Here is a 23252-nt window from a genome sequence, read left to right on the forward strand (position 1 = left end):
TTTTATAAAAAATAAAAATATTTAAGTTAGACAAAACACAAATCAGATAACAAGTTAAAATATATCACTCGACTTTAAATTTTTTGTTTTTTCATTCTTTAAAATCGGCTAGGAATACCTTAACATCGTTTTTTTATATTATACATAAAAAAATCAACTTTGCCCATGACGAAGCATTTTTCACCTAGCCAGCACCTACCAAATCCTCTAATGACGAAGCTATCTAGCATCTAGATTGTTAGTTACAACTAATAATTTCGTAGAGGCGGCAAAAATAACCGACATTATTTAATGCCAATCTCATGGTTAAATCGAAGACATGGAGAACCATGAAACCAAAACAACATCCTATGTCCATTCCGTCATTCTTGTAATAACACGTGTCAGTAGCCCATCTTCTTTTCAAGTTTCGACTCCCTATAATGGCTACCGTAAAAGGCTGGAATCCCTCAGTTACTTCACCACAAAAATGTAAACTCTCTCTCTTTCCTCTTAATGGCCTTCCCTTCCCTACTTTTCATGTGCGTCATCTCTTGCTTTTCTCCTGCCATGTCTTATGGGTTGTGCAATTTTCTCTAGTGTTTGAATTCTTATTCTTTATGGACTAATTTCTTATCTGGGTTTTCTGTTGGTCTTGATCTTTGTTGTAAAAATTTCAGGAAATGTGTTTAGTTCCTTCAAGAATTCAAGAATTTGAGAGGGGTAATTTTTTACTGGTAGCGAAAGAAATGGTTTACCTTAGCTAGCATTCGATTCTTGGATCCAGTGCTTTGCTTTGAATCAGCTGGTGGACAGCTAGTTTTTGCTGTCTGGGGGATTTTCTTAGGATATATCTAAATATGGCTTGTCCATGGTCTAAGGGTCTGTCCAGCTAAGTACAACTGTTCTATATTTTTTGCTTCTTTCATATATTTTTTTTTTGTGGTATTGAAAATTGAGAATGGAGTAGACTTGGAGAATGGCTCAGGAAACTAATGCTTCACTTCAGATAGAAAGATTGGATGGAGGGTGTAGTGTGTAAGGGCAGTGTGTCTGCCATGGAAGATGAAAAGGATGAGAATTTGGACAATTCGAACCAATTGACTACTGGTAAACCTCCAAGAAACGTCAAAATGGTCAGGCATTGTAGCAGCTCTGCATTTTTTACAGATTTTGTGAGTTAATTTCTCTTCTTATCCAACCTTCTTCTATCATTCTGTTATAGTTGAATGAGATTCTAATACAAGATAATATTGTTTCCTATCCATGGTATTTTAAACCTTGTTCTTTATGGATTGAGATCCATGCATTCAATCAAGTGATTGCAAGAGATTGTTTGATGTGGTTTGATTTAGTTGAAAAGAAATTGTCGTATTATTTTAGCCAGCACAATTGAACTTTGTTTGATAGTTAAACGCTTAATTATTTTTGCAAAATTGCGTAAGGGCGAAACAAAAGTTAGAAAACACTTCCTCAAATTAGGATGTTAGGAACGTTTTCTTGATATTAGGAAATTAATCCATACAGGTCTTTTCGAGGTCCTACTGTAGTCAAGTAATAGCATTTTGTTCAGAATAAGCTGCAAAACATGCAAAAGAGCAGAGTTCTATTTGAAAACTGCGTGCTGAATTGATTATGGTAACAAATGTGCAAAGAGTTAGGCTATGGTGCATTTTTAGAACCCAAAAACTTATTAAGCAACAATGTCATGTCTTGCAATTAATTTTGAAAAGCCTGTGTAATCTTTAGCCTCATACAAATATGTTGCATGCATGTGTTTGTCTTGTGAAGGCTTGCACAAATGGATGCATGTTCAGTTTCAGTTTCTTAGGAAGAATATATGTTTTATTGAGGAAGTTTGATGGATCATTTTATACATGGGTGTATGATCCATGTATTTAATGCAGATTTCATCTGATTGTGTCTCTCTATTGTCCTTGTAGGAATCAGAAATTGCAATTTTGGGATTGGTCTCACCATCATCTGAAAATTCTGTGTTTCTCCCTATTTTTCGCTCTGGAAGCTGGTCGGAGAAAGGACCAAAGCAGTACATGGAGGATGAGCATATATGTGTAGATAATCTACATAAACATCTTGTTACATCAGCAGAATTACCCTCTCCCGGTGCATTTTATGGGGTGTGTAAGTTGCTATTAGGTTAGAATACTTGAGTCATTTCTCCTTGATCTAAAGAATTTTCCTAACTATGACATAATCATTTTCTTGTGTCCGTAACCTGGTTTTTCTGCGTACATAGTGATCCAACCAAAATATGGTTGTTTTTTAACCTATAATGAAACAGGTGATAAGAGGCATCAGTGTAGCTTACTTGACAATTGGCCTTATATATTGTAGAGCTCACTAAGTTGGTGCGCTTATATTGTTTATTTCCGCAGGTGTTTGACGGACATGGTGGCACTGATGCAGCCTCCTTTACCAGAGAGAACATTCTTAATTTCATTGTCGAAGACTCCCAGTTTCCCTCAGGCACAAAGAGGGCAATTAAGAGTGCCTTTGTGAAGACTGATCACGCACTTGCTGATACTAAATCTATTGATAGTTCATCTGGTACCACTGTCTTGATGGCCCTTATTTTGGGAAGGTGAGAGAACAGCTAAACTGCTTTGGAATTTGTAGATGCTGATAAACCCGTGTTAGTAATTTTTCCTTTCAGCTGTACCTTTTTTCAATTTTTGGCTTGACACTGCATTCTTGTAGGACCATGCTTATCGCTAATGCTGGTGATTCAAGAGCTGTGTTGGGCAAACGAGGAAGAGCGGTTGAGCTCTCAAAGGACCACAAGCCCAACTGCAGCTCAGAAAGACAAAGAATTGAGAGATTAGGAGGGGTGATATATGATGGCTACCTTAATGGCCAATTATCGGTTGCTCGTGCCCTCGGAGATTGGCACATTAAAGGCTCTAAAGGTTCTAAAAGTCCCCTAAGTTCTGAGCCAGAGTTGAAGGAGATTAGTCTGACGGAAGAAGATGAGTTTCTGATACTAGGCTGTGATGGTCTATGGGATGTAATGAGTAGCCAATGTGCAGTCACAATGGTTAGGAAGGAGCTAATGATGCATAATGATCCTGAGAGGTGCTCAAAAGCTCTTGTCACAGAAGCACTCCAGCGCAACACATGCGACAACCTGACAGTTTTAGTGATCTGTTTCTCTCCTGATCCACCTCCTAAGATTGAAATTCCTAGGAACCATAGAAGGAGGAGTATATCTGCTGAAGGGCTGGACCGTCTCAAGGGTATTTTGAATAATTAGTGCTATTTGAGCAAGAATTGCCAATGGCTTGTACACGAGAAAATGGAGCATGTGAAATAACTGGGGGGGATTTTTCCTAGTTAATGCAACCCCCTGCTGCGGCTGAACACTGCTGATTTCTTTTTAACCTAAATATATCCCCATATATTTGAGAGACTCTGTCTGTAGTTGTAAAAATCTTTGAATTTTTGGAGAGTGAATGAGCATCTTTGATTTGAAATCTTGTTTTTAGGGTGAACCTTTAGTCTTCCCATATTACTTTACTCCTTGTTAATAAATTCTCAACAAAAATAATGATGATTGCATTAGTATATGACTAAGATTTAACTAAATGAGAACTTAGAAATTAAAAATAAAATACCCTGTTACTATAGATCATGATCCTTGACTAATCATCCCAGACAACCTAGTACCAAATGTTGCTAACAGGACATCATTCAAACTTGTTATTGAGGTTTCTAATGTGAGCCAAGATGCTAGGAATCTTAGAATCAAAAAAATATAATCTACTTGAATAAAAAACTATAGTTATAGGATGAAAATCATGACTCGTTAATTATAATAAATAAAAAACTAAAGATATAAGGATGACTAATACAAAAAAATAATTTTTGATAAATTCTAAATAGTTCTAAGGAGAATCAAGCAAACTCTTTCTTACAAGTTTTATTTGAATAATCAATCAATTTTTTAAATACAAATTAAATAACCTTATTTATACTAGCTAAAACATCTTAAACATGATTGAAAAAAAATAACAAAAGAGTTCCAAATAGCATAAAAAAAAATCCTAAATCAACTAGGAAAATATTATAAATCGTGAATAATAACCTTTTGGTTTTATTGCAAGGCCTTACCAAATTTATATTGCTACAAAAGTTTAACCTTGTAGTAAAAACTATCTTTAAAATCTTTTAGTAAATTTTCAGCTTGATCAGGTCAGATTGCAAATTATGCTCATTAATATAAAATTGCACATTAGAAAAATAAACCTACTTTGTATATAAATAGAAAAATAAGTTGAATTTGCAAGTCTCGTAGAAAATAAAATCTAAATATCTTGAATTAATCCATCATATATCTCGTTGATCTTCTTAGCTCTTCACCTTACAATAAACTCAAATTGGCAAATGTAATAGATCATGTGAAGTTGCTTAATGATTCTCATATGTTCTTGTAATTTTTTTTGGTGTTTTCAAGTGAAAAATTGATTGAAATTTGGGTGTTGGAGATCAAATTATTCAAATTTTATTTTGCAAGTATCAGATACAAAATATGTTTGTAGTACACAAATGTTGTTTATCTAAGTACATTACATGACATTTGATTATTTAGAATAAAAAATCAAGTGAACAATGTGTTGACCGCTTGAGTTTTTTTTTTTTTTTAAAAAAAAAGCATGTAGGCCTCGGCTTCTAGGCCTATACGTATCTAATTTGTCTGTCCTAGTTTTTTAAAACACTTTTAACATTATAAAATAAGATCCTTTTGAAATAAAACAATTATAATAATATTTTAAAAATTATATGATACTATTATATTTTTCAAATAATATTAAACCTTTTTAATAGTAATTTTTACTGTTTTAAATAGTAATTTTATTTCATGAATGATTATATATGAAACTAATATGCATAATTGAAAGAAAATACATATTCCTCATGGATATTCAAGAATAAAATGCCTAATTGTTTTTCTTGTGAAGTTTTTATATATTTCTTCAAATTAGTTATTCCTTATTTTTCACATTTGTAGCATAAAAATCATCAAAGTATATATTTTTTTCATTTTCATTTGAATTTGCTTTTCAAGTCATGATAAGTCACATGGCATTAGTTATATATATATATATATATATATATATATATATATATATATATATATATATATATATATATATAAAGAAATAATTTTTAGGTTGAGAAATTTGCCTAACGTAGTTGTGTCTCAATAGTTTCTCGAAAGAAAAAAACTTTTTCATGTTGGAGATGCATTGCTCCCTACTTTGTAATGAAAATAATTAATAGTTCATGCATCATGATGAACTTTCTATATAAATTAAATAAATTGGCTTATATGTATTTACTATCAATCCCAAGCGCTCCTAGGCTTTCTCTGATAGGTTAAGTGAGCGTGCTCAGCCTTCGTCTTTTTCGTTTATTTATTTGTTTATTTGTTTAATTGTTTTATTTTTTTTATATTTTATAATGAAATTGTATTTAAATAAAAGTATTAAAATGATGTTTAGAAAAACAATTTGTTATGCTATAAGTTTTAAATAAAATTAGAACTTTTATAGTAATATAAATAATTACTTGATGAATTATTATATATGATAAATAAAAAAAAATGTTCATGAATATTCAATGAGAATATAATATCTATTTTATTATTTTTATTATTTATATAGTTTTATAAAAGTAATTATTCTTTTATGTTTTTCATACAGTCATATAAAAGTTATAAATGCATTTTTTTATTTTTTATTATTGAAACTTGCTGTTCAAATTATGATGATTTTTATTTTAAAATTAGGCTTATAATTAAAAGGATGTTTTCAGTCAAAACCAAAAAACAAAAAAAAAATACATTAAAAAGGATGAGTGTTTTGATTAAGCAAAATATGTGTTTTCTTTAATTTAAATCATTGCAATTCTTATATATATTTATTTTAATTGCCTTACTTTTAAATTCAAAAGAATATGTGGTTGGGAAAAAAAGATATTTTTCTCTAAAAAAAAATAAAAAGAAAGAAATATTTGTACTAAAGGAATATGTTTTTTTCCCTCCAATATTTAAATCTAGATTTTTTAAAATATTTATTCTAATTACCATATAATATAATAAAAAAAAATCTAAAAAGAGCCTTATAATATAGCTAAAGGAGGGAGAGAAAAAGCCTCAAGCAAACAAGTAATAACATAAAACTGAGTTTATACTTTATTCGGGATTTATAATAAATATAATTTGTTGGGCTAATCGTAATGAGTTCATTTTTTCTCCATAAAACCCACCACGAACTACTTACGACATAAACATGTAACGACACCGCACATATTTTTGTTTATATGATTTAAAATTAAAAATTAAATTTTATAATCTGTTTTAATTTATTTTGTATGGGGATATCTTGATCTTATAACGAGGATCGCGGGTTTTAGTATTTTGATCATAGTTAGATCAAGTCATTTTTTTTTTCTAGCCCAAATGGTTGGGATTTGCAACCCGGCAACAACATCAGGCCTAGTCTATTCAATTCTATTTTGGCACATTTTTCTATGTATTTTTTTAGGTTTTCATGAGTTGTTTTAATGCATATAATTTTTTCTATGAATGCACAAGTTCTTTATGTAACGTAGACACCATTTTCTATGCTAATGACACCACTCATTATTAGTGTATATGTCATGTAGTCAATCAGTTGGTTACACGTAACATTAATTTTGTTCATGTAAATATATTTAATTTATTAATAAAGATTTATTTATCATTAATATTCATCAAATATTTTATTAATAAATCTAGAGTAAAGATAAAATTCTTGTGACAAAAATATTTTGCAAATAAAATTATAACATTGTTATAATTATAGGATTCGTATTGCATGAAAGCATTATTCCTAAAATGTTCTTGTTTAATGCTTTATTAAGAATGAATATTAATTAGAATTGTTGAGACTGATACATATTATGTTTTTTTTTCCTTTATGAAATGAAGCAATTGTTCTCATAAGCTGAGGTATGAAAGATACTTGGGACTAATACATAAGTGCTTGTTAGATGACATGCACACCGAGCTGACCTGCATGAGAATTTTATATGAAAAAACTCGCTTGATGATATTGGGTAACTAATGTGTATGTGATCCTTAGATTTGAAATCACTAAGTTATCTTATATAGGGAGTGTTATATTTTGATCCTGTTACACATTGTTCTAATCAAGGGTAACAAATTGACAGATATTAAGTATAACATGAATTATATGAAGATATTTAAGTAATCAAGAGAAGATTCATCACCCTAGGTGACTTAGGGAAAATGTTTAATTTATTCTTAAATAGTATTGATTGTAAATCTTTGTGCAATGTGGAATGAGATTTGAAAAAAAATTCAATTATTTAAATAATCAATTACTATGGTGTTAAGAACAAATATGATTTGCATAGTAGACACACTTCATTCTATAATGTCTATATCAGAACATTATTTATGAAGGGATAATATTTACATTAAAAAATTGGTCACTGAAAGATTAGGTCAAACCACTTATGACTTTTCTAATATTTGGGAGATCATAATAGGTTACTAGATATTGTACTTGATATTCAGATATAAATCAATTAATTATTGAATTGATAATAAATTAATTTGTTTAGTTTATTTAATTATATTTTATTTAGGATTATGATTTATATTTAGACCAACTTATTAGAAAATATAATGGGTCACACACATAAGAATCATTAGTCAAAAAATAAAATGACATAATTAATTAAATGGACATGATTAATTAAATGTGACTTGATTGCAAATAAGTTTTAGAAATTGAGGACTATAATGTAATTAATACAAGGATTATAATTTTAGACCTAAAAACAATCAAGTAAGGACTTGATTGAATAAGTTTCTAAAAGTAGCCTAAAATAATATATGTGATATTATTTAAAGGGCAAATTTATATTTTGTCATTTATAGAGTTTTCAAGTTTCCTTATAAATAGATAATTATGCCTTTTATTTTCTATGAGTAGAGTACAACATAGAAACACCTGAAAAACATAAAAGAAAAGAGCTAGTATTCAAAGACATAACAATCCCTCTTTCTTAAAAAGGGTTTAAAAGATTTTTTATTGCTGGTTTGTATGGATTACTTTTAGAGGTTGGATTCTTGGACGACTTGTGGTTTGTGGTAACTCGACATTGAAGCAATTATTTAAAGACAAAAAGAACATTTGATCTTCAAGTAATCTTTGTATAAATCTTAAATAACTCTAGATCTGTCTAATAGAATTATTGAAACTATTGAAAAAAAATATAAATTTATAGTTTTTGTAGCATATATATGTTTTTGGAAACAAAACACTCATCACCAATATTTTCATCAATAACACAAATTACATGACAACCATAGCAAGACACACTAACTAGCATAGCCACCATGGTTATAGCCACCATGGTTAGCTAATGGCAGCACACCAATTTATCCACTAATGATACATCTCCTTCTCTACGAAGAATGTCCAAGATCTGATTATATAAATACGCCCAATTACCAAGTTAAATCCAGATCTCATCCTTGACCACACAAAGATAACAATACAAAGTCAGGCCATAAGCAAGCCATGCAAGGATATATGCATAGTTATTAAACCCAGCTCGAGGGTTGACCTGACCAAGGGACCGAGTTTCGGGTTTTATGGGTCAACCCGAAAATTCACTCATTTTTCTTTCTTTTAAAAGCTGTTGACAACAACTTCAACACCTAAGAAAATTAATATTCCCACAACTTTATAATTTACCTTTCCCAGCCAAATGGTTCCAAAAGGCAAAAGCTACGGGGAATGCCCCACATGCATATACCCTTGTAAGCCATGCAAGGGTATATGCATAGTTATTAAACCCAGCCCGGGGGTTGACCCGACCAAAGGACCAGGTCTCAAGTTTTATAGGTCAACCCGGAAATTCACTTATTTTTCTTTCTTTTGAAAGTTGTTGACAACAGCTTCAACACCTTAGAAAATTAATATTCTCACAACTTTATAATTTACCTTTCCCAGCCAAATGGTTCCAAAAGGCAAAAGCTATGGGGAATACCCCACATTGCAATTTAATATATTTCCTGGTCAACTAAAATTTTTGAAGGAAAGACACTCAAAACCTTAACGTTTCTCTGTCTCTACCAAATAAAACAACAAGCCGCTGCTCCCCCTGCTTTTAGATTTTCTCTCCCAAAACCAGCCAAAACTTCCCTTTTTGCATGGCCAAAACAACTACCATGCGCGACTGACTATAAAAAAATGGAAGATAAAAGACATTCTCTTCCTTTTTTTCTTCACTCTCGTTCTAGAAGGCATTCCGTCAAGCAGCATGGGATGAAAACCCCGGCTACAACTTCCTTCATCCCTTTCTCAGTCATCCCCCTGGTTTTTTGGCCAAAACTAGAGAGCCCCTCCTTCTTCTTCCCCAGCCGCCTCCGTCTCTTGGCCAAACCAAAACCTTCGCCCATTAATATAGGAGACCAGCCCGGCCAGCTTCTCCTTTGACCAGCCTCCAACGACAGTGTCCCTCACTCTCCTTTCCTCTCTGCTGCTGCTAACAACAACTCATTGTAGAGAAGATGATGAAATAAGAAGGGAGGCTGAAGGACAGAAATCACATTTGAAAAAGGAAAAAAAACCAGGTCTCGACCGTGTTCGCCCGGGTCGGTCGGGTTGTTGCACTAGCCGGTCTTTTAATAAACCCGAACCGGTCCAGGTCTCGGGTCGATCCACCAAGCCATTCCAGGTTTAATAACTATGGGTATATGCCCTATAAGTTCTAGCCATGTCAGGGTATTTTTTATTTCAATCAAAACCCTAAATTGAACAAAATTACAAGAGCATGAATCATCTCTCCTAATAATCACATAATCGTGAAGTAATCTGTGGTGCGTCTAGCCTCAAGCTTGTTTCTTTATTTTAAAATCACTCTTTCCAATTGGAGAGAGAAATAATATAGAAAGAAGAAAATAATAAAAGGACTTGAATACTGCACGCGAGACTACTGAGGGCCATGGATCCAAGACCTTATCTATGGCTGGTGGTGGCTTTGTTCTAGGAGCAAGTATTTTTTGTCATGTGAAGGTGATACCAATAAGGACAATGGCTGTGTGGCTAGTTGTTGTTGTTTATAGTGACAATAGAAGGGTGATTTGCTTTGCAGATTTTGTGTGGTTTGAAAACTGTGTTGGTTTTGATGAGTTTAATGGAGCTTCCTTAATGGAGTAGTGTTCAATTTCTGAACTATAATAGTTGGTGCCGGAATCATGGCTTTGCCGGCCACCATGAAAGTGTTGGGCCTTGTTCTTAGGGTTGCCTTAATCATCAACAGTCATGGACAGTGGATGATAAGCCACAAGTTGCAAATTAGGCATTTAAGTGACAAATAGCATATTCAAGTAGTGGAAGGGTTGGCTGGTTGATTCTCATTTTTCCATTGTTATCACTATCCCGATGGCTATCTACACAAATTAATGATGGCTTCGGGTTCACAGGAGAAGATGTTTATGCTTTAGAATGAGAAAATAAAATATAAAACAAGTTTTGAATTTTTTTTATTAATGTGGGTGTCCGGGTTAAGCTTGCGTGTGCCTCGACTAATTCCACAGATCTTGAAGTTAACGACAATATAAACTTCTAATGACCCTAGAGTTTATAAGACTTAAACTGATAATCTATAGAAAATAAACTTAAACCCTGACAATTGATTTTGTATTGCAAATGAAGTTTCTTTTTTGATATTCGAAAGTTTTTGTTTTTTTTCAAGTTGTGGTATTATTTTGATAGTAAAGTGGGACTTACATGTTTGAAGGTGAAGTTGTAATATTAATATTACAATGAATATTTAATTATTAAATAAAATATAATGACAGTTATATAAATAATTTAATATCTTTTATTAATTTTTTTTATGAATATAAAATAATTTCTTAAGAAATAAAGATAATAATAAAAAAAACCAAACTACACGAGACTACTTGGTGTAATTATGTTCAAAGACACAATAGTTAATATAAAAGACCTCAGGTCTATAATAATAAATTAAAAGTTTTTAATATATTCTTTTTTTATAGTAACATTTGCATGTTTTCTTTATTTTGCACATGTACACTTGTTTTTTTTAAAATTATACTAATTCTATGGTATTTTCATTTAAAAAAACATTAGTAGGTAAATATAGTAATTTATGATTTAATGTATGTTTTTTCCTTCCTTTACTAAGGGGGAAGCACTTTTCTGCATTGAAAGAAATTATTGAGAATCTTTTAGTGGTTTTTTCTTACAACAAAAATGTAAAAAACCTAATAATTATGCGTATTATTGGGTTGTGAATGGGCTGGGCCAAGCTTATTATCCATAAATAAAACACATGAATTGAACCGAAATCCCAAAACCCCAAGTCCAATAAGTTAAAACCCTCGAAACACCGATCATTTCTTTCCTGAAAACCCACACCATGGCAACCCTCAAAGAGATCTTAACCCGCCGTCCGGTGGCAGCCACCATCCGCCTCACCGTTCCAGCTGGCGGAGCAAGACCAGCACCACCAGTAGGTCCAGCACTAGGTCAATACCGTCTAAATCTAATGGCTTTTTGCAAAGACTTCAATGCAAGAACTCAAAAGTACAAACCAGACACTCCCATGTCTGTTACCATAACAGCTTTTAAAGACAACACTTTTGAGTTCACAGTTAAGTCACCTTCTGTTACTTGGTACTTAAAGAAAGCAGCAGGGGTTGAATCAGGTAGTGGTAGACCAGGACACGTGGAAGCATCTACTGTGACTTTGAAACATGTTTATGAGATTGCTAAGGTGAAACAATCAGACCCTTATTGTCAATATATGTCTCTTGAGTCTATTTGTAAGTCTATCATTGGTACTGCTAATACCATGGGGATTAAGGTTGTTAAGGACTTAGATTAGTGTCTAAACATTTCTGGGTTTTTAATGATGTTTTGGGTTTCTTTGAGGGTTTTGTTTCTTTTCTAATGCTGTGCACTTGTTTCTACTTTCAATCTGGAATTGCCCTATTAAACAAAAAGTTTCGATCTTGAATTGAATAAGATAAGCTTCTGTAGTGATAGAGTGTTGCTTAATGTGTTGGTTTTTTACCGGCTTCAAGTTTTAATGTTGTATTACGATAGGTGTCAAGTGGAAGTGCAGTGATGGAAAGGAACTTTCAGTCTTGAATCGATAATATATAGAATTGTTTTGAGTAATGTGTAACTATATCTGGTTTGATGAATTTGGAGCCATTTGATTGTGAATTTTTGTAGTGGCAGGGGCACATTGGTCTAGCATTACCTTTTATGTTTAGTTGTTTTATAAGTTGTGTTTCACGGCAATGATAATGGCATTGCAATTAACCAATTATTAGCTAGGTTGCTTCTTGTTAAAGTTGAGAAAGCTGGATGTTTTGTAACATTTTAGTCATTTGATGAATGGATTATTTTGGATGATTGATTTTTTCTAAGAATTGCCCAAAAGTCCCGATCTTGAATTTAATAAAGATATCTTTACTGTTTATATGTAGTTATATGAGTGAATTGTGATCCAGGTTTGGTGTGAAATGTGTGCAATGGTCCCTTGGTCTTGTATTACTTTTCATGTCGTAGTTGTTTGATAGAATTCTATCCCTTGTAGATGGAGTGATTACACAATTTTAATAAGTCCATTGCTAGGTTCCTGCTTGTTAAGGTTTGAGTTGGGGTTTAGGTTTTTTTCAATTAGATTTTGATGATGGGATAACTAGGTCATTTTGGTTAGTATATAGATTTGAAGGGCTGTTCATTTGGGATTCAATTTTCAAGTTTATTGACCCAAATTCATTTGGCAACTCTAATAAATCTTTACCTTATACCGTTGCTGTTAGAGGTCTTTGCCATAGGAATGAATGTGAGTGAGCCTCCCTTGTTTGATAAAATTTTGTAAATTCATTTTTTGGGTTACACACACTTGTTTATTGAATGTTATGTTTGTAATGACATGTTGGCTAGTTGTGTGTGTGGCTTGGGAAGGTGTTTGTCTTGTAGCTTGAAGAGTGAAGCTATCAGGGTCTGCAAATCCTCTTCAAGCTAAGCCAGGCACTATAAGAGGGCACTTGCTGTTCGATTAGGAAGTGAGGCAGGAATGTGGTTCATAGCAGTGATAGCTCTGAAAGCAGAAATCGTGACATAGCTAGGACCACTTATGCTCAATGTTTTCTATGCACAAATAGTGCAGCTCTTGTGAATGGTTCCTCACTTCTGAAATCTGGTATTGAGTTCTCAATTTACATTTGATCACGTATAGTTTATGCAATATGAGATGAAGTGAGTTCCACCAGTAAAAAAAGAAAAGGGATAAAATCATTTGCTTTTTGTGATAATGTCGTTTCTGTAAGCCCTTCATGATTTATGAGCTAGCTGGTTTGTTGTCAAGGCTGCAAAGGTTATTTAGGGTTTATAGTTGAACTGCATTTGGTCTACTAGGGTTTTATGTTCAGCCATTTGGATTTGAATCGTTCATTCTGACATTTAGTTATTAAGTATAGTGACAAATTGAAGTGGCTGCTCAGTCATTTGTCATTAGAGAAAAATAAGATTATTGAATATTTGCTCACTCAAAAACTACTCACATATATGGTAAGTATACTTAAAAAAAAAAACAGAAAGAGATCAGCTTTGTACTGTAGAACTGTGATCCGTTGTGATCAGCTGTTTACTGCAGAACTTTGAAAAATCAACAACAATTTTTTTTTGTGTTTGTCTTTGTTTTCCTGCTCTGGTTATCAAATTTTTTTTTAATTTAATCCTTTGATGTTGTGTTTATTGAAATTTGGGTTTGATAATTTATTTTGATTTGTTTTATATAAATTATTGCAATCTCGAAAAACACATCATGTTAGTGCTAGATTTAACAAAAAGTAATTCAATTTGTTGTTTGCAAAAAATTAAAAATGAGGGGACTAAAATTGAAACAAAGAAAAAATAGGAGGCCTTTTGTTTTTTAAAAACTATGGTGTCAACTTTGATCATTCTTCTTCTTTTTTCCTTTGGTCATCAAGGTTTTTTCTTTTCAATTTGATCCTTTAGTGGTGTGCTGATTGGGATTTAGGGTTGATCATTTGATTTGATATATTTTTCATGTAGTTATCATGATCTTAAAAGAATTCATACTATTGGATTGATGCTTGATTTCAAGAAAAAAATGATTTTATTGTTATGGAAAGATTGAAAATAAGAGGATCAAAATTGAAACAAAATAAACAGAATGACTTTTAAAAAAAATGTGTCAATGCCCTTTTGCTTAATTTTATGTTGGGGATTTGCCAAATTTCCTTTTTAATCCTTTTAGTTTGGCAAATAAATGTTTGGTTTAAAACTTTATTTTGCCAGCATTTTAGTCTTTGAGGCTAAAAGGAGAGTGTTGTAAAAAAATGATGAAGAAGAAAGAAATTTGAGGAATATTTACTTTTTATCAACGAAACTTGTTATTTTTTGTGTCAACAATTCTTATTTAGGGAAGTTTAGTTTAAGCCTTTTTCTCCTCTTAATCTTGCAAAAAATAGTTGATCTGGGCTTAGGTCTCTAAAATTGAATTTGGATTGATTTTTTTTTATTTTTTTAACCTATTAAATGCTAATTTAAAATTATTAATAGTTTTATTGAGTTCTCTCTAAAATATTTTTTAGAAGTTTTTAGTTAAGAAAATGAGTGAAAATTAATGTTTATAAACATAGAATTTTAGAGAATGTTTAAGAAGATGGTAGCAGTTATTTTTTATTTTAAAACATATGAAAATAATATTTTTTATTTTTAAAAAATTATTTTTGACATTAGCACATTAAAATAATTTAAAAACATAAAAAATTTAAATTTTTTAAAAACATTTTAAAAACATAATAACAAACACTACTAGTCAAGTTAAGATAAAAGCATTAATGAGATTATTTTTTCTTAATCCTCAAGGGGCGTAGCGTGATGGTAAAGGGTTTGAGATCTGCATAGCAGGTCTCGAGTTCGAGTTAGGGCGTGCACCACTTGTAAGAGCCTGGGACAGCCGAGATTTTACTCGCTTACCTGGGCCTACAAAATACATTTTTTGGGGATATGGTTTTCTCGAATTAAAAAAAAAAAAAAAAAGAGATTACTTTTTCTTAATGGATTTATGCTTTGGTACCATTCCCTCCGCTGAGATCTGAAACTGAATTATAATTATTCTTCATATATTTTTATCAATTGATAAACAATGGATATCGAGCTAGCAGCAGCCACTCAATCCATTATTGCTAGAAGAAGCATTAGGTTAGGTAGAGAGAAGAAATGAGGACAAAAAAATATTGAATAATTAGAATAATTTTTTTCAAGAATTAAATACATATAAAAAATTAAAAAAAAACACAGCTATCAAATTTTTTTTAAATAAATAAAATAAAAAATCAGAGAGAATAAATATTAATTTAAATATAAATTAAAAAATTATTTTAAAAATTACATAATATAAAAAGTATTAATTAAAAAAAGAAGAGAAAAGAAAGAAGAAGCCATATGTTGCTGGGAGCAAACCAAGCAAGGATGCCTAACTCTTTTGGAAGGGCACACGTGCGGGTCTACAAGGGAAGACCCATGTGTGTGAGCGTTTGTTTTTCTTAAAATGACCATGTACTCCGCCTCAGATTTTTTTTTTTAAAAAAAATTTGAAGTTAAATGCATCATCTACTTTTCTCAAATTCCAGCAGTATAATGACGAAGGAAATTAGAACTTCTGATTTAAAAACCAAGTTTTCAACCCAATTTTTTTTTTTTATCAAAACATTTGAAAAATAGCCTAGTTTTAATAAACCAATTAATAACTCTCTAAAACACTTAAACGAAACTCTTCTCGTTAAATGAAACTTATTAATATCAAGATGAATTTTTTTAATAATCTAAATTAGTATTAATAAATTTTCTTTCTATTATCAAAATAAAACTACTCTCTTTATTTTCAAACTAGAAACTTAAAAATAAAAAAAAATAAAGTTTTGAAGTAAAATTTTCTTTGTTTTGAAATCTTGGAAATTAAAGGAACATGTATTTATAATTTAAAAAGTATAAGAAATACAATGAACATTTCATCTAAATTTCAAAAAACCATCCATTTCCTCTGCTTCTTATACTTTGACCCCCTTTTTTTTTAATCTCATCCTTTTCCTATAAAGGCTAAATTGAAAGAAGAAAAGAAGAACAACAACTTTGAACAGTGAGTCTAGTGTTTTGTGAGATCTCTCATGCCTTCTAGTGTTATAATAATATGATGCAGTTTCAAAAAAATAAATTCAAATGTTTCCATTTCATATTTAGAGCAAACAGATGAGGGTCAGGACTCAGAAGATAGTGCTACTGAAAGTTGAGAGGATTTTTCTTTGTTTTGTGACGATGATTAACCAGTAGAACACTATGATTGACTTGTGAATCCCGTGTCCCCAATATCGGGGATTCTTTGTATTCATGGCATGGGACATGAGGAATTTAGAGAGTCCTAACACTTCGGTAATTTGATGTCCCAAACTTCAAAATTCTGAAGTTGGATTCTTACAAAGATCCCTCTCCCCAATAATCTGTACCACTTTCACCACCTACAGGTTCCATTTTTGTTCATTTGAACTCATGAAGAGCTTCTTTTGGCTTTCCCAACATAGATAAGACTGTTGCTGTGATATGATTTGAGGTGAGCCCTGCTTCTTGAATCTGATCTTGAGGTGATCCATGGTCAATGTATCTATCAGGAAGAACCATTGCTCTCAACTGTAGGCAAAGCTCTTATAAGAACTTAGAACAAGAACAAAGAAAAAAAGAGTAACAGCATTCCAGAAACAAGCTTGAGATTTCCATTTTGAAAGAAGAATCACCTTGAGTGGTCCGTCAAGAATACCAGTTGAACTCAAGAAGTGAGATACATGGGAGCCAAAACCTCCTATAGAACCTTCTTCCACAGTAATTAGGATCTCATGCTCTTTAGCCAATTGCCTGATAAGATTCGTATCCAGAGGTTTGCAAAATCTTGCATCAGCTACCGTCACAGAAATGTCTTGGGTTCTAAGCATGCTTGCAGCTTCTGCACATTGTTGAACTATAGAACCATATCCCATTATTGCAACTCTATTGCCTTCCATCAGTATTCTTCCTTTTCCAATCTATACAAAATAATAACAACAAAAAAAAAAAAGCAGAACATTTAATTGTGTTCTCTGTTTTCCAGAATGCAATTACGCCAGTTGTACTTTTTCTGACCTCCAGAGCGATTCCTTTGTTGTTCGGAGGAAGAACTGTTCCAATCCCATTGCCCCTTGGGAACCTGAAGCAGCTGGGTCTGTCATCTATGGCTGCTGCTGTTGCAACCATGTGCATCAGCTCAGCTTCGTCAGATGGAGCCATGACCACCATGTTGGGTAAGCAAGCCATATATGTGATATCAAATGCTCCACAATGGGTGGGTCCATCTGCTCCAACCAAACCAGCTCGATCCATGGCAAAGCGTACTGGTAACTTTTGAAGATCTACATCATGTACCACCTTCATTCCCAAAGTAAAGATTAGTGCAAGGCTTTTCAACAAAAGAATTTTCAGAATTTATCTAGTGTCCTTCAGCCAACCTGATCATATCCTCGTTGCAGGAATGATGAGTAGATGGCACAGAAGGGCTTGAGACCCTCGGTGGCTAAACCAGCTGCAAATGTAACGGCATGCTGCTCAGCAATCCCCACATCAAAGCAGCGATCTGGAAACCTCTTCTGGAAATAATTGAGACCTGTCCCACCACCCATTGCTGCATGAATGGCTACGATCTTGTTGTCTACCTCAGCTTCTTTGATCAGAGATTCAGCAAAGTACTGTGTATATGAAAGTGTTGAGGATTTCAGCTTAAACTGCTGGCCTGATTTTACATCAAATTTGACTACTCCTGAAAGAATGAAATGATGACGACACTTTTAACAATTCACATCAACAAGATCTGATAATACATATTTGCAGTCTCACCATGCATCTTATCAGCTGCTGCCTCGGCTGGAGGATAGCCCTTTCCTTTCTCTGTAATAATATGAATCAGAACTGGTCCTGGGGCAGGCATTGCTTTCACATTTTGAAATATGGTCACCAAGTCTTCGATGCTGTGCCCATCCACTGGACCAATATAATATAATCCTAATTCCTCAAATAGAGTAGAGCCAGAAGAACTGATCATTCCTCTAGCATACTCATCTACCTTTGCAGCAACTTGATGTGTTTGCCCATCAATTTGCTTTGTGATACCCTTCAACATAATATAAAACCCAAGTCAGATTTCTATCTCTTGATATTGAGATGAGATGCAAGGAATTCAAACTTTAAGGCAACAAAATATGGAGACTTAAAAAATTACTTTGGCAGCTTCATGAAGTTTTCGAAATTTGGCGCTTGCTTGGAGCTTGGTCAAAGTACTACTAAGGGCTCCAACTGGGGTTGCAGGGCCATCAAGAGTGGCAGTGGGTAAAGATACTTGCTTATTGTCATTCAATATAACGATTAGATTAGAATCAAGGAATCCTGCATTGTTCATGGCCTCATATGCTTGTCCTGCTGTCATAGCTCCATCTCCAATTACAGAAATGACATGGTTGCTCTTCCCTAAGAGGTCTCTTGCAACTGCCATACCTGAATTTTTGTTTCATAGAAATTAAAAAATAAATAAATCTGTAAAGTATAATCATAATTGTTACAAATAGAACTAGCCAGCGAGATGAATTCTGTCACCTATCAACTTCGATTTCAGTTCATTTAAAAGTAAAAAGTAAACTGATGAGGAAACAATTTACCGAGACCAGCAGAGATGCTTGTAGAACTATGTCCTGCACCGAAAGCATCATAAACACTTTCATCCCTTTTAGGAAATCCCGCGAGCCCTGAAGTTTTCCTTATGGTATGCATTCTAGACCTTCTTCCTGTTAGAATTTTATGTGGATATGCCTGCAAAATTCATAACCAAGAAAGAATATTAGGCTTTTGAACAATTAAGAAACCCATTTTTTTTCTCTATAATTTCCATTAGGAATATACCTGATGACCAACATCCCATATGATTTTGTCTTCAGGGGTGTTGAACACATGATGCAGCGCCACTGATAACTCCACTACTCCTAAGCTTGAACTAAGATGCCCTCCTGTCTTTGCTACACTATACACAATATCTGCTCTCAATTCTGATGCTAATTGTTCAAGATCCTGAAAATTGTCAACAGAAACAACGAAACAATCTGAAAGAAAGCACAAAGAAATAAACAAAAACAACAGAAAGGGTGTCCAGCTAGATATGAGTTAACAGTACAATCATTTAATGGCATTTTTTTTTACCTGTGTGGACAAGTTGTCCATGTGAAAAGGGTAATCGATTGTGTCCAGTAACGGTGTGGATGGTTTTTCTCCTGATGAGAAATCAATTTTCCAGCCATCTTCTGCTTTCTTCACCACTTTACTTTCCTCACAATCTTCTGAGTTACTGACAGATGCTCTTAAGAAAAACTGAAAAACAGAACCAATCTTCATTCAACCAAACACTGGAAGGAAGCAACAAATAAAGAAAAAAAAAACGAAAGGAATCAATTCAAAAAAGCAAAAGCACATTACCAGTTTTGTGGAACAAGGGTTTGATATTCTAGGAGCCTTCAAGAATGGAGGGAAAGAATGGTTTGCTACAAAGAAAGAAGCAGAAACCGCCATAGCTTTGGCGGGGGGGAGGGAGCGGGAGAGAGAGAGAGAGAGAGAGAGAGAGAGAGAGAGGTGTGAGCGATCATAATTGAGGAGGATAAACGGGTTTATAGTGGGCAGGTAAACAAGGAAGTCAGAAGTGGGAACAGAGTCAGGGAGAGATGCTCACGTGGTATTAATGAAACTAGACACACGCGCTACGTTCCAAACAATTAGATCACAGATAATCCAACTTTACACACCCACATTATGTTGCATATCTAGATGGAATTACTATAAGATGAAATAACCTAATTTTGGAGCTTGTATATGATACCAATTAATGCGAACTATGTAGATACAGAGAGTTAAAAATTTATAATCAAATTGACCTTTATCAAGAAAATTAAATTTAAATTTATAATTGAGCTTGACACAACAATAATCTGTATCGAGACACTAAAATTATAAATGATTAATGTTTATAAAACATTGTATTTTCTTGACCTTATCAAAAGCCGTTCTTGATGTTCGATTAATCTAAAATTCTAACCCAATATAAAACAAGATTTTTTAAAATTTTTGGTAAAATTTCAGTTTGATCTAATAATCAGATTAAAAATTATACCTGTTACCATAAAACTATACATTAGAAAAAATAAATCTCATCCACATGCATATAGAAAAATAAATTGAATCTATAAGTCTCGTAAAAAATAAGACTTAAATATCTTAAATTAACTTATCAAATGCCTCTCCAACCTTTTTAACTCATGATACTGTGGTAGGCTGAATTTACACCTATAATGATTTATTTAATATAATTTAAATCATACAAAGTTAAAATTTGGAAGAAAATGGTTTTATTATTACTGTAGTGTTGCCCAATAATTATCTAAAAGTAAGCTGCTAGTTGACTTTTTTAAAAAAATTGATATATATATATATATATATATATATATATATATATATATATATATATATATATTGTTGTGCATTGTTTTCATAATTTTATTAATAAAAAATCCATGGATCTATAAATTCTGCGTTGTCATTGTATTATAATACTTATTATAGTAATTTTGAATTTAATTTACAAGTGAATTAATGCCTAATGCGGGCTGTCATTCATTGTCATGGGTTTGCTTTTAGCTACTTCGTTCATGTGATGTTATTATTCACTCTGCATTGTAGCGCAAGCAACAACCTAGCAGTAAGAAGAGATCATGAACTCTATCTCTCCTTTAAAAACTTTCATTGTAATTGTATAACAAGTTTAGAGTAATTAATTAATTTTATAATGATAGTTGATTTAATTATAACATAAGCTAAAAAAGCACAGAATTTCATAGTATAAACACTCACATTTTATTGTGGCTTTTCATATCAAAATTAATACTTATCCCTTGGTTGACAAAATCATTTAGCTTTGTTTTAGAGGTAGGGAGGTCATTTCCATGTGACTTATTAGTCATTATAAGAATACAGGGCTAGATAGTCTTTTTATTTTTATTTTTATTTTTATTGCACATTGTAATTACTTTATTACCCTTAAAAGCAAAAAACAAAAAACATCAAACATTGGTCAAGGGGTTTTTTAGTCTTTGACTTAAATTTAAAATAGTTAAGTTACTTCATTGCATTTGAAATTTAAATTTTTTTGCTTTTGATTTAGGATTTCTTTTGTCTTTCATATTTGGTTATTTGATAATTATTTTATGTCATTAACGCAACAAAGTAATTTCATAAATGAGCTGGAAGCTAACGAATAGAGTTCACCGAGTTTGGACGAGACGTGTTGCGCCTTTTAGTGGCCGAAACCTTGCTTCCAAGGCGATGATCGAAGCGTCTCGGTATCCCCTCTACATACAAGTGACGTGTGTGGCATAATTGTTACCGGTTTAGCACATGTTGCCTATTGTTTTTTTTTTTCCCTCTGTGCTACTTAATTTTCACGCTAGCCTTCAAAAAAATCAAATTAGTTCCTGAGGTTTGTTATCCTTAATATTTCATCTTTATTCTCTTTATTACAATTTTTTTTTATTTAGAGTAATTTATGAAATTATTTTCAATTTCATCCCCAATAGAGTTTTTTATTTGTCAAATTTGATTCTCATTCTTTTGATTACTATTTATTTTATTTAAGATGGTTTTTGAAATTGTTTTTTTTTTACACAATTTCATCATTCATGAGTTTTTTTCCTATCAAATCTAATTCTTTTTTTTTATTGCTATTAAACCTTGCAAGATTTTTTTAGATTGATTTTTTTTATTATTATTTTATCCTACAACATTTAATTGGTCGGGTGTTTAGCTTTTTAGTTGAGTCCATGTCTAGAATTTAACATATTGTGGGCTTAAAAGATTAATCTCGGTTTACGAAGTTGGCATGAGCTTGCTTAGTTTTTTTCATCCTTTTCTAAGATTTGCTTTCATCCTCTAGCTTGTTGTTTTTTTATTCACTTTCTATAGGAATTTTTAGTCGCTATGAAAATAACATAGATTGCCTCGTTTTTTTTTTTGTCTTTGTTAAATTTATTTTTTAAAGGAATTTTCTTTTTAAATTAATTTATCTCATCCTCCAACATTTAATTCTTCAGGTGTTGAGCTTCTAAGTTGAGCTTGAGTTGAGAATTTAACGAATTGAAGGTTTGATAGTTTAACCTGTGTTTACAAGGTTCATTAGGGCTTGTTTGTTTTCTTTTCTTTTTTTAAGCTCATTTTCTTACTATTTCATCTTTAAACATTCTTTTTATGAGATTTATCTTTCTTTTTTAAATAACAAGGGTTGTCTCAAGGGTTTTTTTTTTGTTAAAATTAGCTTTTTTAAAAAGAGTTTTTTAATTAAATTAAATTTATTGATTTCATCCTCTGATATTTAATTGAGCGGGAATTGAACTTCTTAGTTTAGTCTAAGTCTATAATTTAATGGGTTATGTGTTTAAAAGATTATCTCGGGTTTATAAAGTTTACCCTGACTTGCTTGATTTTTTTTATTGTTTTAAGTTTTTTTTTTTTTTTTTAGTTCCTTCCACCAACATTTTGTTTTTTAAAATTTTTATTCACTTTCCATGAGATTTTTATGTGGTTTTGAAAGTAACAAGGGTTAACTTAATTTATTTATTTTTATGGTTGTTAAATTTAACTTTTCTAAAGGATTCAATTATTTGCATGAGAGCATTTCATACAAAAAAGTGTGAGTTGGCTTTGTCATGCGAAACAATGAAAGACTTGTGGAGCTAAGTGGTTGCTGGAAGGTGTCGGGTTCACTCTCTCCAGCAATAGCTAAAGCATTAGAGCTCAAAGGTGTCCTAGAGTTCTCAAGTGATCTCTAAATGTATGTATAATGTGGGTATAGAATTGGATGTAAAGATTGTTGTTGATGGAGTGCATAGTTTGCGCACTAATGTTTCTGAACTTGGTGTTGTGTTTGAGGTTGCAGAAATTTGTTACAGAGAGGATAATAAAGCAGCTCATGTTTTATCAAGACATGCTGCTACAGTGTCCCAATTTATCTGTTGGAGCCGGTCTGCAGTTTTATTGTATCAAGTACTTTCCAGT

The 23252-nt window shown here is 32.2% G+C and overlaps 3 protein-coding genes across 3 annotated transcripts; 2 read left to right on the forward strand and 1 right to left on the reverse strand.

Moving 5' to 3' along the window:
- The first annotated feature begins 338 nt into the window (after window positions 1-338).
- Window positions 339-3470, forward strand: LOC133672288 (probable protein phosphatase 2C 47). The gene is given in 6 exon segments (XM_062092665.1): window positions 339-521; window positions 660-1014; window positions 1016-1154; window positions 1923-2117; window positions 2376-2581; window positions 2698-3470. Coding segments are annotated over 5 exon segments (1149 nt in total). The 5' UTR covers window positions 339-521; window positions 660-958; the 3' UTR covers window positions 3251-3470.
- A 7936-nt stretch (window positions 3471-11406) lies between these two features.
- Window positions 11407-12227, forward strand: LOC133672858 (large ribosomal subunit protein uL11m). The gene has a single exon (XM_062093403.1). The coding sequence runs from the start codon at window positions 11464-11466 to the stop codon at window positions 11929-11931; it is 468 nt and encodes a 155-aa protein (XP_061949387.1). The 5' UTR covers window positions 11407-11463; the 3' UTR covers window positions 11932-12227.
- A 4204-nt stretch (window positions 12228-16431) lies between these two features.
- Window positions 16432-19795, reverse strand: LOC133672269 (probable 1-deoxy-D-xylulose-5-phosphate synthase 2, chloroplastic). Its single transcript, XM_062092642.1, has 10 exons — window positions 19632-19795; window positions 19359-19526; window positions 19065-19229; window positions 18824-18974; window positions 18391-18662; window positions 18009-18282; window positions 17624-17931; window positions 17262-17543; window positions 16880-17164; window positions 16432-16775 (listed from the first exon to the last, which is right to left on the reverse strand). Exons 1-10 carry the CDS (start codon window positions 19722-19724, stop codon window positions 16626-16628), a joined length of 2148 nt encoding a protein of 715 aa, XP_061948626.1. The 5' UTR covers window positions 19725-19795; the 3' UTR covers window positions 16432-16625.
- Between the last annotated feature and the right edge of the window lie 3457 nt (window positions 19796-23252).

This window comes from Populus nigra, chromosome 14, assembly GCF_951802175.1.
Source record: "Populus nigra chromosome 14, ddPopNigr1.1, whole genome shotgun sequence".
Lineage (NCBI taxonomy): Eukaryota > Viridiplantae > Streptophyta > Magnoliopsida > Malpighiales > Salicaceae > Populus > Populus nigra.